Raw genomic sequence first — 12,808 nt, 5'->3', positions numbered from 1 at the left:
TTTCTGGTTCTTTTGGTGAATAGACAAACTCTGAGGAGAAAGGGGGACGATGGCAGAAGCAGGAAGTTGGAAGCTCCAGACGAGAGATTGCAGTGGACCAAGTGGTAAAAGTAAAGCAAGTGATCAGATTCTGAATGTGTTTTGAAGGCAGAGCTCACAGAACTGCTAACAGATGAAATGTGGGGTAAGAAAAAGTCAAAGATAACTCAGAAGTTTTTATTTTATTCATTCATTCATTCATTGCTTTCAGAGAGAAAGGAAAGGAGAAAGGAAGAAAGAGAGAGAGAAACATTGATTGGTTGGCTCAAAGACATGAGTGTGGTGAGGAACAATGAAACAGTGGTGGTATCAGTGGAGTCCAAGAATTAGTGAAATCAGGGCACTAGACAAGAGAAGACTAGTCAGAGTGGCAACAAATCCTGATGTTCCCATTTCTAAGTGGACTGGTAGAAAGTTCACCAGAGGCAGAATTTAGAAATTGTTCACTGTTATTTATCACTTCCTTTTCATTCATTCCTTAGCCACAGATCTGCTTTCCCCACCACAAACACTACCATTTCATTTCACTAATATTGCAATACTGTGCTCCCAAAAGCCACCAATAATCTCCCATGTGTTGCCTCACTTGACCTTCCTGTAGTCACTGGGCAGACAGTGAGCATCTCTAAGGTAGAAACTATGTCTTATTTGATCCAAATATTCTAGGCAGTACCTAGTCCAGTGCTATGCAAGAATGTAGCTATCAAAAAAAAAAAAAAAAAAAAGAAAGAAAGAAAGAAATTCCTTTGCCAAAACATCAAGGTATGACTCTGAGAAAATCAGGAAGTCACAAGAGAATTCAAATGTAGGCAGGACCTATGGGGAATTCCATGTAAAATGGCAATTTTGTCTACATCTCAAAGTTATGCTACAGTTTTTATCTTCAGGAAATTTTGATTTTAGAATAGTTTTCTCAAATATTTTGCAAATTCCAATTCTAATTTTATCTCCATTTTCTGAAACTCAGCTTCCTTCCTCAACAAACATAAACTGAGAACAATCCTAATCAGTAGCCTCCGTCTCATTCTACAATTCACTTTTTGGTACAGGAAAAAAAAAAAAAAAACCAACAGAGAAGGGAAGGGAGAGTCTGACCAGCTTTAAAACATTCAGTCCCTAGTTCTCAACTATGGAACCAGATCCCTAGCCAAGTATAATGAAGAAACGGGAAACTCCAAGTTACCAAAGGGTGACAGGTTTACTCTACATAAGACTTCTCTAATTCTTAAAAAGTTCGTATCTTTATTTGGCTACAGCAAAATGTGTTGTTGTTTTGGGGAAAGTTGATTAAAACCTCATGCAACAGCTATGCTGCATAGAGCTATGGTCTGAAATAGTGCTCTATTAGCCACAGGATGCATGAGAATCACTTGTGAGACATTTTACAAATTACATGCCCAGCCTCCTGCCCAGAGAGTCTGACTTAATAGACTGAGGTGGGTCCCAAGCAACTATGCTTTTTAAAGGCTCTGCATTAGGAAGCACTCCCAGACTGGGAACTACCTGTCTAGAAATCAAATCTTCTCTGATAACTGATACCTTTCCTTTTTTCAAATATCTACCAGAAGTCCCATCAAATCTCCTAAAATTATTTCATCATTAATTTAATTTCTTCCTAACAGTGATATACTTAGGATCAAATTTTAAGAATGACTGCCCCATTAATATACAATATGACATTCAAAATCAGAAAGGTGGTAGATTTTATTCCTCTAATAAACACAATTCACCAGTAACTGTAAGTAAATGCAGAGCTGGCCTTACCCGTTCCATGGCTGCATTATGATATGGGAGCTCCTCCTCACTGCAGAGGGGGGGAAAAAAAAAACAGTAGGTGTCAAATAGTTGAAATCAAAGCAAACTTTGAAAAAATTATAAGCCAATAGGTACATGTAATGCACAACCTTTTACTTGTCATCACAAAAGTTATACAGCTCCTATTCCACCGAATTCTGTATAAAACAATTAGCTATCTGTAACCTAAATGTCCCCTATCTTTACATTTCTAGACCAGCACTGTCCAATAAAGTAATCTCTAGGTATATTTGGCTATTTAGTTTTAAATAAAATTTAAATAAAAATTAAATAAAATTAAAAATTCAGTTACTCATTCTCATTAGCCACACTTCAAGTACATGATAATTATGCAGACAGAGGCTACCGTACTGAACAGTGCAGATATAGAAAGAACATTTCCACCAATGCATAAAGTTCTACTACACAACACTGCTCTAGTCTAGGAACCATCAGCAACCTTTTCTATAAAGGTGAACATTTAAATAATAAATACTTTAGGCTTTTTAGACCATACAATCTTTTTAATAATTACTCATCTCTGATGTTGTATTGTAAAGCAGACACAGGCAGTATGTAAATTAAGTGTGGTTTTGTTCCTATAAAACTTTTACAAAAACAGGTGGTAAACTGGGTTTGGCTTGCAGGCCACAGTTCACCAACTTCTACTCTAGACCATTATCTCCTCTCTCTGGCTCAAACCATGGCCTATAATAAATGGCTGTTTAAAAGAAATTGTATAGAAAAAATAAAACTGTCTCCAACAGATTCATGAATTAAAAAGAAAACTTTTATTTGGTAAATAAGGAAATCTTCATTTATGAAAATTTCAATGGGGATGATTTTTTTAATGTACAATAACAGATGAAATCCACTTTTCTGTCACAGTAATTTTGTGATATCACCTCTAATATAAAATATTCTGAGACTCTTATATTCACTGTCGAAAGTATAAAAATATGTGCCATCCATAAACAAAGTTATGTGCTTTGAGCTGCTATCTCAGTAGCATTGATGTTTTGGCAATGATATGTACATATTCTTGCTTTAGTTTCTCTTGACATCAAATAATACCTCTTTCCAGAGTGCAAAATATTTGTATTTAAGAGTCCAGTACTTCAAGGTTACTCTTTGCTACTCTGATGAGTCCTTAGGTGAACCATGAAGCTACAACTGACCAAAAAAAAAGTGTAATATTTAAAAGAGATCTTAGATAGTCCAAACCCTCATTTCATAGATAAGGAAACTAACATTTTCACTTAGTCACACTTAGCCTAATGTGGAGACTTTCAGCAATCTCTAACCCAGTGAGCTTGCATTAAGATCAACAAGATCTTTAGGTTATTGTAGGAGTATATGAAAAGGTTGAAAAATCAATTCTCAAGAGGACAAGAAACTTAGAGGATTAAATATAAAAAGTCTTTTGTTGTTTTTCTACTGTAAAGTGCATACTGAATGTGACACCTTGATTTTTTTATAGCTTTCATTATGCTCTTAGTCTAAATTTCCCTGCTAATTTGTAATCCTGATTACTAGGGCCTATGATGTATGCATGATACAGGATATAATTTCTGGTTTAAAAGTGTACCTATCCATTCTTTATATACTGGCAGAAGAGGGCTTGTCGACACCACTGGAATGTACTTCCTAGGTAATTAGCTGTGATGCCTTGAAAGAATAAGAACATCTGGCACCCTTTGTGCACACCAACAATGGAATTTCTGGGGTTAGTAAGCTACCCTGGGCAAGATGAACCTTTTGTACAACTGATTTGAGCTGATCCTGACAACTCTTTATTTAAACATCTCTAACTGCAAATGAAGTGCTAGCTATGGCTGCCCATCACAGGAGAAGTTCTTTGAAGTTGCTGGGTGCATTTCTTTGGTGTCCTCCTATTTACTAAACAAGGCTGACAGACCTATTCTCAACCCTGACTCAGAAGAAATGTTGCACTTGTCTGTGGAATGATGCTGATCATCTGCTCAGGCTACACGGTCTGTGTCTGGCAGATCTCACAGAACCAACTGCTGTCTGAAATTCAAGATGAGACAAGACTGCACACTGCACCCCACTCTACCTTAACTTCAAATCATGCTATTGAAATTCTGGGAGAAAAGAATGCCAGAATATACATACAGAACCACAGTCAGCCTTAGGCAAAATCCAGGAGTACACAAACCTAGTCTTAGATTTTTATCCAACCCAGTATTTTACATAACCCTTTTGCCCTGTCACAACCTTACCTGGAGCTGATTGTCTATCTAGTCCCCATCATGATCCCTAAACCATTACTGAGCTCCTAGTATCCAAGCATTTTTAATGTGCATTTTAAAATTTATTTATTTAAAAATTAAGACATAATTGACATAACAATGTATTAGCATTAAGGCTATAAATAATGATTTCATATATGTATACATATTGCAAAATGATTACATTAAGTTTATTAAACATCCATCAGCATACATGCTTACAGATTTTTTAAACATTTTTCCTTGTGATGAAAACTTTTAAGATCTACTCCCTTAGCAACTTTCAAACATATAACACAGTATTGTTAACTATAATCACCATGCTGCACATTAGATCCAGGACTTACTTATACCTAGTTATACTTATTAATAACCACCTTTACCCATTGCCCCCAACCGCCAGCCCTGCCTTTGGCAACTATGTATTTGTTCTCTGTATCTATGAATTTGTTGTTTGTTTGTTTAAGATTCCACATATAAGTGACATCATATAGTATTTGTCTTTCTTGGTGTGACTTTTGTCACTTAATACTGTAAAGACATATCATAAACGTATATATGACATTTTCTTTTCCATTCATCCATGGATGTACACTTAGGGTGTTTCCATGTCTTGGCTATTGTAAATACTGCTGCAAAGAACATAGGGGTACAAATATCTTTTCAAGATAGCGATTTGATTTCTATTGGATAAATATCCAGAAGTGGAATTGCTAGATAATATGGTAGTTCTATTTTTAATTTTTTGAGGAGCCTCCATATTGTTTTCCATAGCAGTTGCAATTTACATTCCCACCAGCAGTGCAGGAGGGCTCCCTTTTCTTCACATCCTCGCCAACACTTGTCTTGTTTTTTTTTTTTTTTTTTTTATTCTAAACTGGTATGAGGTGATATCTTGAAGTGGTTTTAATTTGCATTTCCCTGATAATTAGTGATACTGAGCACCTTTTCCTATACCTGTTGCTCATCTGGATGTCTTCTTTGCAAAAATGTTTATTCGGATCCTCTGTCCACTTTTAAATCAAATTGTTTGCTTTTTTTGGCTATTGAGTTTTATGAGTTCTTTATATAGTCTGGACATTAACTTATCAATATATGATTTACAAATATTTTCTCTGATTTGATAGACTGGCTTTTCATTTTGTTGATGGGTTCTTTTGCTGTGCAGAAACTTTATAGTTTGATATAGTCCCATTTGTTTACTTCTGCTTTTGTTGCCTTTGCTTTTGGTGTCAAATCCAAAAAAATCATAACTAAGACCAATGTCGAGAAATTTACTGCCTATGTTTTCTTCTAGAAATTTTATGATTGCAGGTCTTATGTTCAGTCTTTAATCCACTTTGAGTTGGTTTTTGTGTATGATGTAAGATAGTGGTTCAATTTCATTCTTTTGCATGCAGTTGTCCGGTTTTTCCAACATCACTTATTAAAGAGACTATCCCTTCCCCATTGTATATTCCTGCCTCATTTGTTGTAAATTAATTTACCATATATATGTGGGTTTACTTTTAGGCTCTCAATTCTGTTCCACTAATCTGTATGTCTGTTTTTATGTCAATACCATACAGTTTTGATTACTATAGCTTTGTAATATAGTTTGACACTAGGAAGTGTGATGCCTCCAGCCTTGTTCTTCTTGCTCAAAATTGCTTTGGTAATTTAGGGTCTTTTGTGATTATATACAAGTTTTAGGACTGTTTATTCTATTTCCATAAAACAAGCCACTGATATTCTGATAGAGATTGCTTTGAATGTGTATATTGCTTTGGGTAGAATGGGCATTTTAACAATGTTAATTATTCTAATCCATGAGCATGGACCATCATCCCATTTATTTGTATTTTATTCCATTTTTTTTCATCAATGCCCTATACTTTTCAGAGTATAGATCTATTACTTCTTTGGTTAAATTGGTTCCTAGGATTTTATTTTTTGATGCAATTATAAATGAAACTGTTCTTTTAATTTCTCTTTCTGATAGTTTGTTACTAGTATATAGAAGCACAATTGATTTTTTTTGTATATTGAGTTTGAATTCTGCATTTTTACTGAATTTGTTTATTAGTTCTAACACATTTTGGTTTCTTTTTGGTGGAGTCTTTAGGGTTTCTATGTATAAGATCATATTACCTGCAAATAGAGACAGTTTTATTTCTTTTCTTCCGATTTGGATGCCTTTTTTTTCTTGCCTTGTTGCTCTGGCTAGGACTTCTGAAAGTCCTAGCACTTCTTTCAGAAGTCCTAGCCAGAGCTATATTGAATAAATTGGTGAGAGTGGGCAATCCTGTCTTATTTCTGATCTTCAAGGAAAAGCTTTCAGTTTTTTCCCACTGAGAATGATCTTAGTTGTGCACTTGTCATATATGGCCTTTAATATGTTGAGATACACTCCTTCTCTACCCATTTTGTTGAGTTTTCATGAATGTATGTTGAATTTTATAATTAATCTTGAGACTTCATTGATTGATGATAGAGCTCAAGAATGTGGTCAAGTTTTCCTATATGCACTTTCTTGCATATTACTCCATATCCTAAAACCTTTTATACAAAATTTTCTGTGCATAACACTCATCTCCAAAAAACTATTCCTCCTCAAATTTATATATCAGAATACATTAATATCCACAGCCTTCCAGAAAGAAACCAAGGGAATGCTGCTCTAACAAGAGCCACACACAATGTCTAGAATACACCTGTAAAGCACTGTACCAGCCTCAGGCACAGGTACTGGCACATTGAAGGAATACACTAACATTGCTGGATGAATGTACAAAGGGAAGGATAAACACAGGCCTGCATGCACGCATGCACCTTTACCTTGCCACCTAAAAACACTTCATGTAGGAAAATAAACGGACCAAAATCTGGGTAAGAGGAGTATTCTTTCAGATCAGGAAACTACAGACCATGGATGAAATCCAGCCACTGCCTGTTTTTGTAAATGAAGTTTTACTGGAATACTGCCACACTCATTCATTTATGTATTGTCTGTGGTTGTTTTCATGCTACAATGGTAGAGCTGAATGGCTGTGACAAATGGTCCATAAAGTCAAAAATATCTAATATTTGGTACTTTACAGAAAATGATTGCCTTCCTCTGCTTTAGAAAACAAAGGTTTGTCCTCTAAGAGAAAGAAGCACCTAGAAGTGGCTCAAAGAAAACACAAGCTGACAGTAGGAAGCAATGCTTCACAGAAATACAGCAAGTAAAAATGACAATGACAACAACAGTCATCTCTGAAGAGAGAGAGACCTTAACTGGATATATTTTTTCATCTGCTATTAAGTTAAGAATTACTAATTAGAGTACATGCATCTGTAACTTTTTAATAGCTTAGATGGGGTATTTCTATAACTTAAGATAAACTTTCATCTTGGAAACTTAAGTTAACTTGTTAAAATCAGTTAAGCTGAATATACTGACTAAATTTTATTTCTATTTTTGTAGTAAGTTTTGTCTAAATTTACATTTATTCTAGTCAAAATTATTAGATGAATAGAGAGTTCTCAAGCCCTTGTCAAAATATTACAGTTATAATCAAAAGATTATTATTTAAAAACAAAATCACCTTTATTTTGGTTTTCTAATATTTATACAGTTATATTAAACTACAATCAACTAATTTTATAAATATCTGTATTTTGATAAAGTGTTGAAAACTTGAAGCTTGGTATTAATTTTATCTTTATTTTTGGTACAATTTCCTTCTATTTCTTCTATTAATAACTTCTGACCTAAAAGCTTTATCTATCTTTATCCAAATACCAAGCATTCTTTGTTGAGCATAGTTGCACTGGCTATTTTTGTTAAAACTGTTGAAAGTTCTCTAACTTTTTAAATAAGCCCAATTCCTCCATTCTCCAAAGCAGTGTGATCACGGGCACACAGACTGGGGACAGACTGGGGACAGCTTCCCATTTCTGAGTACTTAACAAGGACATTCCTGTTCCAGCATCAAGCCAAGCTGGTCTGGCAACAGTTTTCATATTTATTGTGAAATCTGTTGTAGAACCAAGTTAGTCCTGTACTGCATTTGTTAATTACCGGCATCCTTCTTTACATATTATAACAAGTAATGTAACTTACTAAAACTATAATTAGATATGAAGTCAGCAGCCTTCAGTGAAGGCTACAAATTTCATTTTTCCCATTGCATTTTATTGACATTGACACTTATAATCCAATTTCATTGGAGAATCAATCAAAAATTGCAAAGAACTACGCAGAAAAAAATACTCTTTCAATCAAGGTGTGACAGGGAGCAATATCTAAACACTCAGGACACATGACTTTATTCAACAGCACAAAAAACTCCAGTCTACAGTGACAAGCAATAAAAGCCACCAGAAACGACCTCTGGAAAGAGCGATTTACTGAAAATAGACAGATATTGTAACAAAAATAAGTGATTTTGGCAAAATTTAATAAATCCTAACATTACACTAAAATCCATTTCTATGTTTCATTATTCTCATTTGATTTGAGCTGCCTGCCTTAGGACAGCATCAAGGAGTAAATAAAAAGAAAACCTAGTGCTGTGGGTAGTATGAGAACTGGTATCAATCAGCTTCGTTTCTAAAGGAGTGGAGAGCTTTGCTCTCTGGGCATTAACTCAGCACACGTGATCGTTTCGAACAGTATCCCTCTCATTAGGCACTCTTTTTGTCCCCTTTCTCTTTCTAGGCATTTCAAAACCTTCTATTGGGTTTCTTTTATTAAAAATATGGGAGAGCAGTAACAGGCAGTGTAATACAGCAGTTCAGAACACAGCTCGGCTGTAGGACTGCCAAGGTCTGCACGCCAGATCTGACACTGTCAGCACAACCTAGGCAAGCTGCATGATCTCTTTGTGCTTCATTTTCATCTAAAAAACTGATTTTTTAAAAAACAGAATACTTATCCCAAAGAGATTTTGAAAGAAATAAATGAGTTAATCCATGTAAAGAGCATAAAACAATGCCTGTTACACAGTAAGTGCTCAATAAATATTAACTGATATTACTAAGATAAATGGACTGACTTTTTCCCCACTAGTGCCAATGGACCTCAGCACAGAGGGTAAAAAACAAGCACAAAATAACTGAGTGTGAGTTTTAGACTGTCAAGTACAGGCTAGGCTCTTGGCCCAGAAACTTGCTCATATTGTTTCAAGCAAGGAGAAAAAAGAATTTAGGTAATTACTAGATCCTTTTGGAATGCACAGTTTTTTCATATGTATTTTGTACTATAATAGACCATTTCATGAATAACACATCTTTTAGAATAGTTCACTGCCATCAGAAACACTGCAGAGGTCAAAATCAGCTGAGCTGTGTTCCACCTGCTAACCCAAAATCTGGGATAGACCCCAGAAATCTATTTTTAAAAACAAACAGTTCCCAGCTGACTAGTGTGGGACCCACTGCTCCTGACAGTGCTAAATGCTCAAGCTGTCCTCCAAAACTTTACTCACATACCTCAGATCTGCACATTAACCCACAGAAATGTGTACGCATTTCCTGCCACATTTGTGGCCAAGCTTGATTTACTTAAATAAAAAAAAAAAAAAGTGGAAGTGGGGAGGGGTTAATTTAAGAACAGTATTTTCATCATAGTTAAATACTGCTCTGCTAGTCCATTGAAGTTCAAAGTCTTCTAATTGTAATTACTCAGGAGAATATTTTGCATATGCTAATATCATTAGTTATAATAATAACACTTTATATTTGTCCTTTGTATAGTATTCTATTATTTTGTGTCTTCAAATCTTCCTCTACATTGTAAGGTATGTAAAGCAGTTAATAATTTCTATTTTACACATGAGGCATGAAATGGTTAACTAACCCAGTGAAGCCACAGGAAAAGCATATATTCTCTAATTTAGAGTACTATTTCTGTGTCTGTTTGCTTGTTTTACCCTGAGAAAAACATTAGACAACCAAATACTACCTAAATGCAAGAAACCTGAACGAAAGGAGAAAACAAGTTCTGAGTACTGTAAGTTACTGCTATGAACTATATAAGAAATGTATTTTTCCCTCAACTTTAATCGTATATCATAAAATAAAAATCTCTGGCTTTTTCCTATTTATAATAAATAAGACTGAAAAATATATTTGAATGAGAAGTTAGTCACTGAACTGTATGGAACCAAACAAACTAGAGAAATGAACAGAAGTCTCCAGCCCACAGGAATCTGACTAAACAATGCCAGAACCAGGACAGGTAGATTCACATCATTTACACTATGTTTTTCAGAGTCAAAATCCTTTTAACCACTTTATAGTGGTCTAGACCTCTCTCAACTCTTCATATAACATACTCAGGATAAATGGAATTAATTTTGAGAAGCAATAATACAAGTACATTTACAACTATAAGGAAGATTAACGGATGTTTTTTTTCATCACTCAATTTTAGGCTGCATAAAACTAAAAGTTCTAATTGCTCATTATTTTAAAAATGCATTTATATAACATGGCATGTTTTATAATTATTTTTGAAATACAAATTGTTATTTATTTCCATTTAATTCTGCTAAATTATTAATGCAACTCATTTATTGCACCTAATGTTCTTACAAAAATATAACAAATATGTATTAAAGATTGTATTCTTACAAAATAGTTGAATTTCAATCACAGAGGTTAAGAATGCCAGGAATTTAATAGCAAAAGTATGTTGCAAGACAAGTCTTGGAATCTTATTCATAGCATGCTATTAAAAATAAATAAAATCACCCTGGCTGGGTGGCTCAGTTGGTTGGAGCATCATCCCATACACCAAAAGGTTGCGGGTTCGATTCCTAGTCAGGGCACATACCTAGGTTGCAGGTTCAAGCCCCAGTCAGGGCATGCATGGGAGGCAACCAACCGATCAATGTTTCTCTCTCACATCAATGTTTCTCTTCCTCTTACTTCCTCTCTCTCTAAAATCAATAAATATATCCTCAGGTGAGGATTTAAAAAAATAATAAATAAATAAATAAAATAAAATAAAGTAAATATAACAGGTGTCCACAGAAGCATTATAATTAAAAAGTTAGCTTTCAATCTATGCAACTTACTGTAAAAAGCCAAATCTATCTGTGACTTTGTAAACAAGGTAATCAGCATCTTCCCAAGGTTCAATCTCTGCACCTTCTCGTCCCTAAAACAGTGAACAAAGAAGGATGTTACTGGAAACCTGTAAAATTGAATACTTTTTTAAAATACAAAGACCAAAAAAGGGAGAGCCATTTTTATGTAGGAATAGTAAGAGCTGGACATGAGGCACCATCCACCTTAGCTAACTTTAAAATATATATATAGATATTTTTGGCAATATCATCACTATTTTCAAGTTACACACTTTGGAAGATACCATATGTCAGCAACAACTGAAATGTAGTGAAGCTTTGCTCAGACTTGGGTTCCTGTGAGTACCTGGGAAGGAGGGAGCAAAGGAGAAAAAGAAAGTCACTCAAGAACAACCCATCAAACTTTAAAGTTTTTGAGTGAACATGTCTTGGGAAAAAAAAGTATTCTTGTCGTTTCATCCAAACTTCTCAGAAGGGTGGGGCTATCCACCTTGTCTCTCTGCTTCTTTACTTCACAGATACATCAGCCCTGAAATGATTCCTGCCAAAGTCAAAAACGATCTACCATTGTTAAATATGGTGGACACTTTTCAGTCCTTTCCAAATGGATTTTTTTGAAGCACTTGGTAGTGCTGCTTCTCACTTTCTATTCCTCAACCTACATGACATCACCTCCCTTGGTTCTCCTCATCCCTTCCAGCTCTTCTTTTGGTGGCTTTTTCACAGTATCTCTTAACTGTCAATGTGTCCAGACCTCTGTCCTCAGCCACTGCTCCCATTCCACCCTTGAGGCTAACTTGCACTGTCAGTGCAGAGACCCCAAATGTAACTGTCTACCCAGGGGTGTCCAACCTTTTGGCATCTCGGAGCTACACTGGAAGAAGAGTTGTCTTGGGCCACACATTAAATACACAAACACTAAGAAAAACAAAAAAAATCTCATAACGTTTTAAGTAAATTTAGGATTTTATGTTGGGCCTCATTCATAGCCATCCTGGGCCACATGTGGTCTGCAGGCTACGGGGTAGACGCCCTTGGACCAATCCCTCAAATTTCAGACTCAGTACCCAACTGTCTTGTAACCCCCTCCATCTGAGTATACTTTACAATTGTCTGCTCATGTGTTCTCCAAGTAAGCCATGAGCATCTTGTTGGCAAAAACAGCTCTAACTCATGTCTGTAATGTGAATCCCTAGAGCCTAGGTCAATGCCTAGCCTGGTCACTGTTAGTTGCATGAAAAAAAAAAAGCATGCAAGGATGAATGACTGACAGTTCTATTGGTTTTAAATTAGTTAAGCAGTTAAATAAATTAATTAGGTTTTTCATGGACTACCCAAAACCTAATCATAGTAATGGGAAACTGTGTCTGATGTTCCAAATGACCACTTAAAAACAAACTCTGGGAACATAGCCATTGAGCTGAGCACAGCCTGTATGCCTCCCTGGAAGCAGGGCACAGTCCAGACGGCTTTCTCTAATTCCATGCTCCTGTTGTTCTCACAATAATGAAAAATAACAGATATAAAATTACATGCAAGTGATATAAATATAAAACATGACATTTATAAATCTCTGCTGTGACTCACAGACCTCAAGAGGTTAAGAAATAATGAGACACGTAAATCATCAACAATTGTGATTTCCTAGGGCATTAAAAACCAGAT

The 12,808-nt window shown here is 35.3% G+C and overlaps 1 protein-coding gene across 3 annotated transcripts in view; it reads right to left on the bottom strand.

Annotated features, from left to right (window-relative positions):
• USP6NL (USP6 N-terminal like) overlaps positions 1–12,808 on the bottom strand; it is a 174,945-nt gene that overhangs the window by 51,882 nt on the left and 110,255 nt on the right. For all 3 annotated transcript variants that reach the window (XM_024580458.4, XM_024580467.4, XM_024580449.4), the window contains 2 exons: positions 11,132–11,214; positions 1,804–1,843 (listed from right to left, as the gene is read on the bottom strand). In XM_024580458.4, coding sequence (XP_024436226.2) covers positions 1,804–1,843; positions 11,132–11,214 — 123 coding nt within the window. The remainder of the gene's footprint in view (positions 1–1,803; positions 1,844–11,131; positions 11,215–12,808) is intronic.

This window comes from Desmodus rotundus, chromosome 4, assembly GCF_022682495.2.
Source record: "Desmodus rotundus isolate HL8 chromosome 4, HLdesRot8A.1, whole genome shotgun sequence".
NCBI classification, from domain to species: Eukaryota; Metazoa; Chordata; class Mammalia; order Chiroptera; family Phyllostomidae; genus Desmodus; species Desmodus rotundus.
The sequence above is the reverse complement of the archived record's forward strand: the minus strand, read 5'-3'. Positions and strand labels throughout refer to the sequence as shown.